At 61.2% G+C, this 13,965-nt stretch overlaps 1 protein-coding gene across 1 annotated transcript; it reads left to right on the plus strand.

The window, feature by feature from the left end:
- Nucleotides 1-2,908: 2,908 nt before the first annotated feature.
- Nucleotides 2,909-11,638, plus strand: EEF1A2 (eukaryotic translation elongation factor 1 alpha 2). The gene is made up of 8 exons (XM_081149080.1): nt 2,909-3,037; nt 4,400-4,618; nt 6,362-6,541; nt 7,026-7,322; nt 8,689-8,839; nt 9,906-10,162; nt 10,822-11,056; nt 11,463-11,638. Exons 2-8 carry the CDS (start codon nt 4,475-4,477, stop codon nt 11,588-11,590), a joined length of 1,392 nt encoding a protein of 463 aa, XP_081005206.1. The 5' UTR covers nt 2,909-3,037; nt 4,400-4,474; the 3' UTR covers nt 11,591-11,638.
- Nucleotides 11,639-13,965: the final 2,327 nt, after the last annotated feature.

Consider the following 13,965-nt stretch of genomic DNA (forward strand, 5'->3'; position numbering starts at 1 on the left):
CATTCTGAGATACCCCAAGGCTGGAGGCACGTTAATCCCTGCCCCTGCCTGTTCTCTGCCCCAGTGGCAATCATCCTGGTGGCCAGCCCCACCTGCTCTCCAGGCCCCCATAGGGCAGCACAGGCACAGGTGGTTCCTCCTATGCATCCGCAGGTTATTATTAACCAGCAGTGACATCACCGGCAGCCAATGGGAGGCGGGTTTATTTCCAGGGCTGACAGCTTGAGAACCATTAACTCTAGCAGGATCTTCTTTCCCCAGGCTCCAAACCCGAGCCAGTCAAAGAGGGGGCCGCCGGTGTCTCCCCAAACTGCCTATTGGGTAGGCCTGGGGCCCAAGTTATGGGGGCCTGTACCCCTTTCCCCTGCCTCTTTGGAAGTGTGCTGTGAGGCTGCACCAGCCTGGTTGGCAAAGTCCCCGACCTTTGCTGCTATGGGGGCCCCTGTGATCAGTGGCTCAGGTGTCAGAGAAGGGGAGTATGAGAGCAGGGCGACTCAGGTGGCCTGGGTGAGCTTCTGGCTCAGGCCTTTCAAGCCGACTGCAAACTCTGCCCTGCTGGCTCTGTGACCTTGGGCACTGTGCTTTGTCTCTCCATGCCCAGCTGGCTCTTGGTCCGTGGGTCCTCGGCCAGCCTGGAGAGGCACTTGGTGAACTGGCAAGGCTTGTGACTGGCTGTTTAGCAGGTCATGAGGTATTTAGTAGTTATTCAGTACCGACCAGTAGTTACAGTCACTAAGTTCCACTCGATGGCTAGCAGCTGTTCAGTGGGTCTTGGTGCTGGCACTGGAAGGAGCTGTTTTGCACTGTTGGTGTGTTATTATTTAGTATCTAGCTCACTTAGTCTCACAATCTGTGTGGCCTGAGCATCTCCAGATGGCTGAGTTGCCTGGTTCCCCGGCCCTGCAGGGCAGAACAGCTGCAGGTGGACCGGTGTGAGTCGGAGGCCCTTTGAAGAAACCACCTGACACCCCTGCCTGGGGCAGTGTGCAGGCCCTTCAAGAGGATGCTGCACTCCACCAGCGGTGACCACTGGTCTAGGCAGCATGGCCTCTAGCCCAGGCCAGCCCTAGCACGGGTGCCACAGGGCACTTTGGTTCCTGCCAGCTGACAGCTGCGGGTGAGCCCGGATTGGAGGGTTGGGGCTCAGCCCTTTGTGTGAGGGTGTCTGATAAATACCCTCCGAGGCTGCAGGCAGCCTAGGGTCCTGGGTGCTGGGGGGACTCTCAGGGGAAGTTGGGTTGGGTGTCCCAGGAACCTTGGCCTCCTGCCCCATTTCTGGCCCATCCCAACCTGGGCCAATCCCAGCATCTCCCAAATCCCAAGTAACCTTCAGGCAGGAGGGGACGCATTAAATATAGAGACCAGCTGGGAGGGGAGGGGAGAGGTAGGTCTCGCTTTCTTGCCAGGCGTTTATTTTTAATTCTTGGCTCCTCTTTGGCGGTATCAGCAGCACTGGAAAGTGCCGGGTCATCTGCCCGGTCTGTGGGTCTGAGGGTGGGGCAGACCCCTGGGACAGCCCAAGGGTGGGCCTCACCTTCCCTGAGAGACCCTCCCACAGGCCTGAGAGACCTGCTTGGCCCCAACCACTGCCCTGACCCCCCTTTACTTCCTGATCCACTGGGGCCTCCCCAAGGCACCCCCCAGTGCAAGGTGCTGGGCACTGGGCTTTTGCTCTCACCCACTCAACACACATTTCTTGAGACCCTGCCCCACCTTCTCCCAGACCCTGAGTTACAAAAATGAGAACAATGTGGGTGTCCTCTGGATCCAGGTAGATGGGAGCTGGCCACAGGGACAAGCAATGATGGTGAACTTGACCTGACAGGATGCAGGCCCCAGGAGGCCCACACAACACAGGGTTACCCCATTCCTCTCCTCGAAACCTACTGGCTTTCCCTGGTCTGCCAAGGACCCTCTGGGACTCCCACTTCCTACAGAATGGGACCATCTGTGGCTTAGCACCCTGACCCCACCAGGACCCAGAATGAGGGAGGCTGAGGGGCCACAGCCTGGGACTCCTGGAGCTGATTACTGTGTTGGCAAACCCTTTGTCCCTGGGGAGCCCTGTCAACATGTAAACACCAGAGCAGCCCTTTGAGATATTGGGGGGGCAGTGCTCTGGGGACAGACTTCGAGTGTCCCTGCATTGAGAGGGGCCCAGGGTGGAAAATGGTCCTCTCTAGGGGTCTAGGGGGATGATGACCTCAGTGTATCTGCTGATGGAACCTTAGGCCTCTTGGCCAAGCTGAGGAAACCCTGGAGGCCAGTGTTCCTGGGGCCACACTGTGGCACCAGGTGGGGAGAAGCCTGGCTTTGGGGGCCTGCTGGGGTAAGCTGTGTGGCAAGCAGTGGGTCAGGGGCCTGCAAAGGAGCAGATTCCCAGGGTCCCATTAGGTGGGCCTGCACCGCCTGGGCCACATCCTGGAGGTGCCTCAGAACAGGCACCAAACACACAATCAGGGCCAGGCCTGACCCTGGGAGATGCAGGCCAGGCTCGCAGCCCAGAACCCCCACCTGAGGCTGTTCCCCAGCCCTCAGGCCTCACCTGCTCCTTGTCCAGCGTCCCTGCCACCCTGTGCCCACAGGTCCCCTCCCTGGGGACCTCTTTTTATGCTTTCTCTCGCTTCTCTCTGGCTGTGCCTGAGCCTGGTGCTGCAGTCTCTGCTTTATCGGTCCCGTCCCTGGCCGCGTTTCTCGCCATCCCTCCCACCCGTCCTTTCGGGCGCCCCTGCCCCTGCCCCTGCCCCTGCCCCGCCTGTTTTTCTCTCTGGGCCCGCGCTCCCTCGGGGCGCCTGGTCCCCGGCGGCCGTAGCTCGCTCCCGGCCCGCATCCTCCCCGCGCGCCCGGCGCGCCCGCGCGCGCCCGCGGAGCGCGGTGCCCGCGCCGCGCCCCGCGCCCCGCCCGCCGCGGGTACCGCAGTGCCGTACTGCAGGGGCGCCGTGCATTGCGCCCGCGCCGTCAATAGGTGGACCCGTCCCGGGGAGATAAAACCGCCGGCGCCGGCGCCGCCCGTCCCTCTGCCGAGACCTCGGCTCTGGTAAGGACGCTCGGTCCCAGTCCCGCCTCCCCCGCCAGCTTTGGGCGGAGGGTCCCCCTCCCGGAGACCGGTCCTGGGCAGAGGGGCACTGGGCCCAGCGCCTAGAAGCTGCGCCGCTCGCCGGCGGGGTGGGGCTGGGCGGCCGCCCCCTCTGCGTGCCCGGACCCCGCGACCCTCGGGTCGGTCCCCACCGGCGGCCGGGGTGGGGTGGGGGCTCCTCCGTGGCGCTTGTTTACCGGGTGGCAGGGGCGGGTCTCCTGGGCGGTGGCTATGGCCCTGCTGCTGTGACCTTGGGACCACCCGGGGCCCTTCTGGTTTTGGGCAGGGTCCTCAGTACTGGGGGCCTGTAAGGGTCGGGCCTCTGGGGGTGACCAGGCAACAAAATGGGGGAGGGGGAGGCGGAGAGACCTGGAGGCCCTGGTCAGAAGCCCCCTCTCTTCCCCCTTGGAATCCACCTGGTGACCACAACCTAGTGTTGGCGTTGGTGCCCACTTTCTTTCCCCAGCCCTTTGTCCCTCCTTGGGCTGCCTAGGATTCTTCATTGACCTCCAGGATGAGGCAGGGGCTGTCACCCTGGGCCCTGACCACCTAGAAGGGGGAAAGGGTGCCCCCCAGCCCCCACCAGGCTGAGGGCATCTCTCACACCTGCTGAGCTTGCCTTGGGGCCACATTCTTCCTCCTTTGGGCAGAGCAGGGACCTCCACCTCCCTGCCCTATTGTCTGCCCCCTGCCCAGATTGGGGAGGGCCCAGGCTATTCTGGGCCCCTGACCTGGGCACCACATGGCCCTGTTGGAGCTCTGGACCAGCCTGTGTCTCCTGGTGCCTGCCAGGCAGGCATGAGAGGAAGATGGTGCCATCCATGTCCCTGCTTGAGGAGGGGCATGGGGAGCACTGACCCTCCTTCTCTATGCAACTCTGGGGGTGGTGGTGGTGCGGTGGGGGACAGTGTCCTGCCCAGAACTCTGGGTGAGGGAACAGCATCAGGAAAGGGCACTGGAGAGCTGGCAGGGTGACTCATCCCTGGGCTCCTGACTGGTCATGGGGCTCACCCAGCCTGGTGTTTCTCAGTGTCTCCAGATGTGGGTTAAACTCTTTCATGGGGTGGGGGGAGCACAGGCTCTGTAGGCCTAGATATTTACAGAAGATTGGGCTGTTTGGGTTGCTACCTGGCTCAGGTGGGTCAGGCACAGACTGGGGACACTTTTCCCTCCCCACCTAACCACCAAACATGGGGACTTGGCCTGGATGTGGGGGCCAGGTCTGTGGGCAGAGATGTGCCATTGGTCTGTGCAGGGTTGTGTCTTTGCCGGGCCTTCCTCTAAGGCTCTCTGTCACCTGTCCCCCTCACCATCACCCCACAGAATCACTGCTCAGCATTCCCTGCCCCAGGCCAGAGCACCCCAGGTCGTGCAGCCCCTCCCCACACCCCGAGCACAATGGGCAAGGAGAAGACCCATATCAACATTGTGGTCATTGGCCACGTGGACTCAGGCAAGTCCACTACGACAGGCCACCTCATCTACAAATGTGGAGGCATTGACAAGAGGACCATTGAGAAGTTTGAGAAGGAAGCTGCAGAGGTGAGTCTGGGGTGGGGGTGGGGCTCCCACATCTGCCTGCACTGTGAAGACAGTGCCCACTCGGAGGCTGGGCTTGCCTTCTCAGGCCTGGGGCATGTGGCCTGGCTTATTCCTCCAGGGCAAGAGGGGCGTGAGCCCTACAGAACCCTCTGTGGGGCGTGTGTATGTCAGAGGGTCCAGATGGGAGTGGCGTGGGGGGAGCAGGGCAGCCTCTCTCTGAGGCTGTCCTTGGTGGGGGAGGCAGATGGCTTGCTGGATCTGGCCCAGGTAGGGGGTGGCCTGGAGGCTGCGTTCTTGCCCTGCACAGAAAGCTCTGGAACACTTTGCCACATTGGACTCTAGAGCCCTGGAGCCTGCCTTTTGAGCCCCCCAGGGTTGGGTTCCCTTGTCCTCAGCATTGAGGTCTAGGGCTGGAGGTGGCACTGCCCTCACTTGTTCCAGGGCTGGGCGAGGACTCAGGGTGGCTATTAATAGCTGATTGATGGGCACTGAGCCCATCAGCTCCATTTTCTCATGCCGAACTGGGGAGGGCTGCTTGTCTAGCGTGGCACCCTTTGGCAGGGGTGGTGGGGGGCTTGGTTGCTGGTAAGGATGAGAGGAGCCCCAGGAGCTGATCTTCCCTCTCTCGAAGCTGCTCTTTGGCCACTGTGGGTGGAAAGTGGACATGGAGTAGGGGGTCTGCTCTCTGTACCCCTTACCCCCCGCCCCTGAGCTCTGTGAAAAGCTCCCATCTGGGGGAGCTGTGAGGGCTCTCACCTGGATGACAGAGTGGCTGGGGCTAGGGCCCAGGAGGGGACAGTTTCTGGCCTTGGAGTGGGGTGCTCTGAGCTTCCCTCTATGCCTGGGCCCCAAAGCTGTGTCACTCCTCCCTGTGGGTCTGGAGGTGGAGGGGGGCAGAGACTGTTTTCAGGGTGTCTGGTTCAGGTTTTATGGGTCTTGTCTGGGTGGCCTCCCAGGTAGCCAGAACTCTCCCTGTCTGTGCATGGCTCTGGCAGGGAGCTGTGTCCAGCTGGGCAGTGACCGAGGCTGCTGTCCTAATGACAGCCCTCGCCCCTGGGCGTGGGACTCTCGCTGGGCACTGGGCACAGGTGTTTGCAGAGAGCAGCCCAGCCTTGCTCAGGTGGGGCCAGGAAGGGGTGGAGGAGCCTCAGAGCTGCTCGCAGGCCTGGCTGGCTATGGAAAGAGCTGGAAAGCCAGGCCCTTGCTTGTGACCTCATCTGATTTCTTTCTTTTTTCCTTTAAAAAGAAATCACAGAGGGTTTTTTGACTTGACAACCTGAAACCCAGTGGTGTTGTGGGCCTCTGGCTGAGGCAGGGATCTGGGGGGGGGTGGCTTCCAGCTTCAGATAAAGGGGAGCCGCTAGCCAGGGGAGGAGCTTGGCCTCCCGCTTCTCTCCAAGAGCTGGTCCCAGGCCCTTGCACCACCTACTGGTGGATGCTTGAGTTGCGCCCATTTAGGAGGCAGGAGGTTGGACCTGGAAGCCAGGATATTCCCACCTGGGAGGGCAGAGTTGAGGTCTGGGTGTCACTCAGAGGTCCTCGTGTCCGGCTCCCTTGTTCTAGAGGTGGGTCCAGAGTCCCAGGGTCCCAATGGGGAGCAAGGGGGGCTGAGGCCCATTTCCTGCCTCTCGCCTGGGCCTCTCTGCTGTGAGGAGCTGCTCCCATGGCTCCAGGTACCTGCTGGCCAGGCTGACTGGGTCCTGGGTCCTGGGTCCCACCCTGAACCACATGCCACCCCTCTAGATGGGGAAGGGCTCCTTCAAGTATGCCTGGGTGCTGGACAAGCTGAAGGCAGAGCGGGAGCGTGGCATCACCATCGACATCTCCCTCTGGAAGTTCGAGACCACCAAGTACTACATCACCATCATTGATGCCCCGGGTCACCGCGACTTCATCAAGAACATGATCACTGGCACATCCCAGGTAGGCAGGTTGCAGGGCCACAGGGGCCAGGAGGTGGGTCCCATTCAGAGAACACCTGGGGGCGGGCCCTGGAATCATTGAAGGATAGTTGGGTCTCCTCTGCTTCCTCCTCAGGGCCTAAGACCCTCACCTTTGCCACCACTTGCCCCACCTGGTACAGAGTTGCCCCAAGAACTGATTAAGTGTCCTAGCATCTCTACCAGGCAAGGACAGCCTGCCACTGTCAGGGCCACCTTTGCAGGCAGACAGACTTAGAGGCTAGGATGAGGTCACCGAGATATTCAGACAGACAAACCCAGACAATCCCTGATGTTGCCATGGCATTCACACAGACAGACAGATGGATGAGCCCCCGCCACTGCCTCTAAGGTCGAGATTCCCAGGTCCCATCCCCAGGTGACTGTCCAGGCCCCTACCTGCTGCCTGGAGTGACCTGGGCACGAGGTGGGGTCTGGGGGCTTATGGTGCTGTGCCTGCTGGGCAGGCGGATTGTGCTGTGCTGATCGTGGCTGCGGGAGTGGGCGAATTCGAGGCGGGCATCTCCAAGAATGGGCAGACTCGGGAGCACGCACTGCTGGCCTACACGCTGGGCGTGAAGCAGCTCATTGTGGGAGTCAACAAGATGGACTCCACAGAGCCTGCCTACAGCGAAAAGCGCTACGACGAGATCGTTAAGGAGGTCAGCGCCTACATCAAGAAGATTGGCTACAACCCGGCCACTGTGCCCTTCGTGCCCATCTCTGGCTGGCACGGTGACAACATGCTGGAGCCCTCGCCTAATGTGAGTGCCTGGCAGGAGGGGGTGGGGCTGCTCAGACCCCTTCCCAACGGCCCAGAGCACTGGAAGATAGGGCCAGGTCAGGGTGGGGCACAGGTCAGAGAGCTTGTCCCCAGACTCCCCTCAGCCCTTCTGTCTCCCTTAACCTGTGTCAGTGTGGGAGCCAGACCCTGTGGGTGTCCTTGGGGTCCACATGAGGCTGGCAGAGAGGCTCCTGCAGCCCCTTCTCTGATGAGGACACCCCTTCCCCCCAGGTCAACACTGCAGGGACAGAGCTGCTGGGGCCTCTGGGCCCTGTGTCCAGGAGCTGTGCCCCAACAGGGTTAATTTTCATATCCTCCAGGCGCCTCCTGGAGCCTGGAACTGGTCAGGCTCTGGGAAGGGCCAAGGGCTGGCTCTCTGCTGGTCACTTGGGCAGCCAGTGTCCCAGGAACTCTGAGCAGGAGGTGGCGAGTGGAACCTGGCTATTTTGAAATTGTGGAACCCGAGACCTAGTGCCTTGGCACTGTCAAGCCAAAGACACCCTGGCCCAAAAGGATGGCCACTCATTCTGGCCAGCACTGTTGCAGCCCACACTGAGGGTGGCGGGCATGGAGGGGACCCTTGGGAGAGTCAGGAGAGACAACCCTGGAGCCCTGTGGCTGGAGTGCAGCAGGAGGGCCCCCCATCTTCCTGGGCAGCAAGTTTGAGTGTTGTGGACTGCACGTTTCCTCATGGGATGTCACGTAGTGCTGGGGGAGCTGACTGCACCCTCCACCCTCCTGGGGAGGCCAACAGGACACCCACCCCCACATTTCCCATGTCTGAACTGCTGGAGAGCTACTGTTGGTGGGCTGGGCACCCATACTGGAGGTGTTCTGGGCTGTCTGGAGGACTCCGTCCTTGGGAATGGATCTGGGGCATGGTGCTGCAAGCCCTCTCTCCTTGTCTCCATCTGGGGCTGGTGGGCCAGGGGGCTCGGTGCTAGGAGGGTGCTGGGTCTGCTGTCAGGAGAAGTCCTGGGTAGCCATGTGTTGGCCACACCTGGAGATGGTGGGCACAGTGGTCTCTGGAGCTGAGGCTAAACTCTGTGCCTCTGGCCTGGCCAGGTAGTCCTTTGTCTGGTCTGGGCCGAGGCGGGGGATCTGCTTCCTTTTGTCTCCCTGCTCAGTGTCTCTCGGATATTGGGAGTGTGAGCTGGGAGGGGTCAGTTTTTCAGCATCTCAGTTGGCTCTTAGGCAGTGGAGGGAGGGTGCTTTGTTCCCCTGCTCCCCAGGATCCCTCAGGTCAGGTACCTGCACCAGGATTCCCCGACTGGGACTGTGGGGTGGGGTGGGGTGGGGTGGGTGAAGGCCGTCTCTATGATGGGTGCCTTCTTCCTCCTGCCCAGATGCCATGGTTCAAGGGCTGGAAAGTGGAGCGTAAGGAAGGAAACGCCAGTGGTGTGTCCCTGCTGGAGGCCCTGGACACAATCCTGCCCCCTACGCGCCCCACGGACAAGCCCCTGCGCCTGCCTCTGCAGGACGTGTACAAGATTGGTGGTGAGTGAGGGCACAGGGCTCCCCTGCTGGTCCACTCTGGGTGCCCAGCCCACTTCAGCCAGCTCTGCCTTTCAGACCCCTCTCCTGAGACCAAGGCCCTAGCAAGGAGCTCCCAACGCCAGGGTATTTCTGCCTGTCCTCCCACACTGCACAAAACTTTTGGGGTACCCCTCATCTATCCATCCATCCCCCATCCATCCATTCATCTCTCTATCAGTCTCTCTGTCCATCTCTCCACCCATCCATCTATCCCTCTAGCTGCTCACCCCACCATCCATCAGTCTGGCCAGTGTTTGCCAGGTCTTCCTCCCTCCAGATAAGTGCTTGGTCCTATGCCAGGAGCTGGTGCCAGGGTGATGGCACAGGGGAGAGGTGCGTATTCTCCTCCCCCAGGAATGAGAGATGCTGTTCACGAGATGATAGAGACATAAACAAGCGTGAGACCATGAGGATCTGGGCTGGAGACGCCAGGGGCCTGTGGCAGGGTGGGGTGTCATGCTCATGCTGTAATGTCACACGAGCCTCCATCACAACCAGGGAGATGGGGTGGAGCCTCCCTCATACTGTGAAGGAGACCAGACACTCATTGTGCAGCCACACAAGTGTTAGCAGATCCATGAGAAGGGGGTGGCACCCATGTCCCTTTAGGGACAGCCCCCGGGACCAGGAGCACTGAAGCCAGGCAGGATAATCCCAGGTGGGCTGTGATCCACCTGCGGTGATGCTGGTGCCTCATAAGGAGGGGCCTCAGAGAGGTGAGGGACCCACAGTGCCTCTGAGAACAGTGCCACCTGGGGGCAGGGAAGGGACCCCTGATCCAGGTGACCTTCTCCTTGCCCTTCCCCCTCCTGAGAGGTTCTGGGAACTTTCTTGTTCAGTCCCTTCCTTTCCTGTGGGGTCAGGGGAGCCTCCACCTCTGTGAGAACCTCTCAGTGTGTCTGCCTTGCCCGGGGTCTCCCTGTCTCCTCATTCCCTCCATGTGGCCATGCCCCAGGCCTGCCAGGGAGGACAAGGGGTGCCCCTTGGGCCCTGACTGCCCCTCACAGCCCCTTTCCTCTGGGCCCAGGCATTGGCACTGTGCCTGTGGGCCGCGTGGAGACAGGCATCCTTCGGCCTGGCATGGTGGTGACCTTCGCACCCGTGAACATCACCACGGAGGTGAAGTCGGTGGAGATGCACCACGAGGCTCTGAGTGAGGCCCTGCCCGGAGACAACGTCGGCTTCAACGTGAAGAATGTGTCCGTCAAGGACATCCGCCGGGGCAACGTGTGTGGGGACAGCAAGTCCGACCCCCCCCAGGAGGCTGCCCAGTTCACCTCCCAGGTGGGTGGCTGTGTGGTGGCCACTGGGGCCCATTCCTGCAGGGGTGATGACAGGCTGTCTTCAGGGAAGTGGCTCTGGAGCACTGGACACCCCCTTGGCCTGGTGCTGGGGAGGACTCAGACTTGCTTTACAAACGTGGCCCCAGGGCGTGGAGAGGTTGGCGTGGGTTGAGGGCACACGGGAGGGCAGAAGCAGGTGAGCCAGGCCTGTCGCTTCAGGCCTCACCGAGGTCCTACTCGGGTCCTGAAATGTCGCTGTGATTCTTTTATTCTCTACGTTTTCACTGCAGCCTCTTTGATCACCTCCTTACGCGACAACAATTTTAAAAATTGGCTTTATTGAGAAATTGAAATATAAAACTTGAGGTCCAATTTTGTCGTCCCCCTGCCTTGGTTCTGGCCAGGGTTGACAGTACAAGCGGCCCACTGGCCCTTTCAAGCAGTGCACCTGCCCATTTATCTCTTGTGGTTTGTTCATTTCTGTTTATGTCAATGCTTGGTAATGATCTCGGGGTCCAGGTCTGGAGGGGTGGGTGTCCCATTGCTGGACCTTCCTCCATGGTCAGCACTTCGGGCCCCAGGGACCTGGGGGTGGGCTGTAGCCTCTCCCCGCTTTGGTGTCCCCCTGTCACTGATGGCCTCATGACACTTTGCCCGCAGGTCATCATTCTGAACCACCCCGGGCAGATCAGCGCTGGCTACTCTCCGGTCATTGACTGCCACACGGCCCACATCGCCTGTAAGTTTGCAGAGCTGAAGGAGAAGATAGACCGGCGCTCGGGCAAGAAGCTCGAGGACAACCCCAAGTCCCTGAAGTCGGGCGACGCGGCCATCGTGGAGATGGTCCCAGGGAAGCCCATGTGCGTGGAGAGCTTCTCCCAGTACCCGCCTCTCGGTGAGTGGGGTCCGCGGGAGGCCCAGCCCTGGGCAGAGGGTCCGGGCCGAGGGCACCACTGCAGGGAGGGGTTTTACTTTTCTGCTGCACTTGGAGCGTAGCAGGAGCCCCACGCCTTGTCTCCCGGAGCACAGGTGGCCCTGCCGGGCAGACCCGGGATGGTGGCCCCTCTGCAGATGAAGGGCCTTAGTGGCCCACCCAGGCCCACAGCTAGTCTAGCGGCGCAGTTCGCACTGGCCGCCTGCCCCGCGGCCCTGGCACGGGCACCGCAGAGGCACCCACCGGGTTTCGTAGCGGGGCTCCTTGGCCCGGAGGCTGCGCGACGCCGCCCCGCCGGCCGGGAGCGCCCCCGCGCGGGCGGGCGGGCGGGGGCCGGGGAGCGCGCCGCTCACGCCCCTCCCCGCAGGCCGCTTCGCCGTGCGTGACATGCGGCAGACGGTGGCCGTGGGCGTCATCAAGAACGTGGAGAAGAAGAGCGGCGGCGCCGGCAAGGTCACCAAGTCGGCGCAGAAGGCGCAGAAGGCGGGCAAGTGAAGCGCGGGCGCCCGCGGCGCGCCCCTCGGCGGCGGCGCCGCGCCCCGCCCCCCGCCCCGGCCCCGCCCCGCGCCCCGGCCCCGCCCCCGCGCCCCGCCCCCGCGCCGGACGCACGTCTGCACCTCCGCCTGCCAGCGGCTCTCGGTCCGCGACTGGATGCTCGCCATCAAGGTCCAGTGGAAGTTCTTCAAGAGGAAAAGCGCCCCGCCCTAGCTTCCGTGTCCAGCCTGCGCCACGCTCAGTGCCCGTTTTACCAATAAACTGAGCGACCCCGAGCCGTGTGCGCCTCCTGCGGGCGGGGTGGGGTCGGGCGGCGTCCGTCACCCTGCGATGGCCTGGCCACGCTCCTCCGTGCTGCCCGGTGCGCCGTGGGCCCCCAAGTCCAGCTGCGCTGGCTTGTCAAGAGGGGGCTTTGCAGTTGCCTCCGTGGGGTCTGCAGGTGGGGGGGCTGATTGTTCAGGGGTCTCAGAACCCGATGAGAGCGGAGGGCCCCTCCCCCACGAGCGATTCTCTCTCCCACACCCACCGTTTCTCATCCAGGCTCCCAGGGTTCCCCTCCCCAGCTGGTCATCTGTGGCAGCACCACATCCGTTCTGCTCTTCATCTGGGTCCTGGGCACACTCTGGAACTCCATCCCCAGAAATCCCAGGTCAAGCCCTGACCTTGGTCAGCAAGGATGGGATGACAGGGTGACTCCTTGCTCAGCCAGCCCTGCTACAGGAAGCAGCCCCAGCCTGCCCTTTGGGGCTGTTCAAGGAGCTGAGGGTGGGGGGCAGCAGACCTCCAACCTTGCTCACAGTGCAGGCTCCAGGCCGAGCGCAGGCTCCCATAGCGTGCTAGTCTCGTAGCTGGCAGCTTAAAGCAACAGGAAGGGACTCTCACAGTCCAAAATCAGAACCACTGAGACAAAATCAAGGTATTGGCAGGGCCCCACTCCTCCAGGGGCTCGAGGGCAGGGTCCATTCCTTGCCTCTTGCCTCTTGGCTGTGGCTATATCACTCCAATCTCTGCCCCTGTGGTCATATGGTCTCCTCTGCATCACGTCTCCCTCTGCATCCCTCTTACAAGGACACATGTAATTGCATTGAAGACCCACCTAGATAATCCAGGATAATCTCATCCTAAGATCCTTAATTTAGTCACTTCTGCAAAACCCTTTCTTGCCACATAGGTCACATCACAGGTCCCAGGGATGGGGCCTGATATCTCCGGCAGTGTATCCAGCCCACAACCCTGGGGATGGGAATGCTGCCAGCCAGGAGAGGTGGGCACATGTGGCTCAGAGGTTCCCGTGGAGAGGCTCCTGGTGTCTCCCCACCAGTCCTATGGAGGGGATGGGCCCCTTGAGCTGCATGAAGGGAAAGTAGGGCAAGGACAAGGAAGACCTCAGTAGCCAGATGCCGTTTGGGATCCACTTCCAGGGGTGGGGGTTGTGCTGGTGGCTGCAGACCCATGGGGAAGGGTCTGGGCTGACCCATAGAGGCCTCCCGAGTCAGCAAATACAGACAAAGGACACCCAGGCAAATTTGGATTTCAGGTAAACAGGATGATTTTTATTGTTGTTGCTCACCTTCATCCAAGGATAGTTTGTCATTGACTTTTGGAGACAGTGGACGGGAAGGAGGGAGAGAGAGAGAAACATCGATGTGAGAGAGACACATTGATTGGTTGTCTCCCCCCCCCCCCCACACACACACACATCCTGATCAGGGCTGGAATCGAACCTGCAACCCAGGTATGTGCCCCTTGACCGGGAATCAAACCTGAGACCCTTTGGTGTACTGGCCGATGCTCTCACCACTGAGCCACACAGGTTAGGGCAGGATGATTTTTAATATAAATCTGTCCCATACAACATTTACACTGACAATGTATTTGCTGTTTATCTGAGATTCAAACTGGTCTGAGTATTTTGTCTGGCAACCCTGCCCAAGGGAATTGGGTGCTTCCTGCCACTGTACTGAGCCCCTGGCCTGTCCTGGGCCCTGCCTGGCCACCATCATGGTTGGGGGACCTGGTGTGACCCTGCGGAGCCTGTGTGCCCCAGGGAGTTGTCCTTACACACTTGGCCCAGTTACAATTGGGGTCAAATAGAAGAAACTTGCTGGCCGGAGGCAGGATTAGAATGAAAACCAGCCCCTTCTAGCAGGGGAGAAAGTCCCCCTTTGTGGTTCCTGAAGGCCCTTCACCCTCCTGTCCTGGTCACTGGTCCCCTCTGGGAACCCTGGTCACCTAGAAGCCAAGGGTGGGACTATGTTAGCCTGTCAACACACCAGAGGCCCGTGCTGGGGGTCATACTGCCTGCTCTCGAGGTGAGTGCGTTTGGGGCAGGGGCACAGGTCCTTCCAGGCTCATGGATTCCCAGGAGCCGTGTG

This window comes from Miniopterus schreibersii (assembly GCF_964146895.1).
Source record: "Miniopterus schreibersii genome assembly, chromosome: 10".
NCBI lineage: Eukaryota > Metazoa > Chordata > Mammalia > Chiroptera > Miniopteridae > Miniopterus > Miniopterus schreibersii.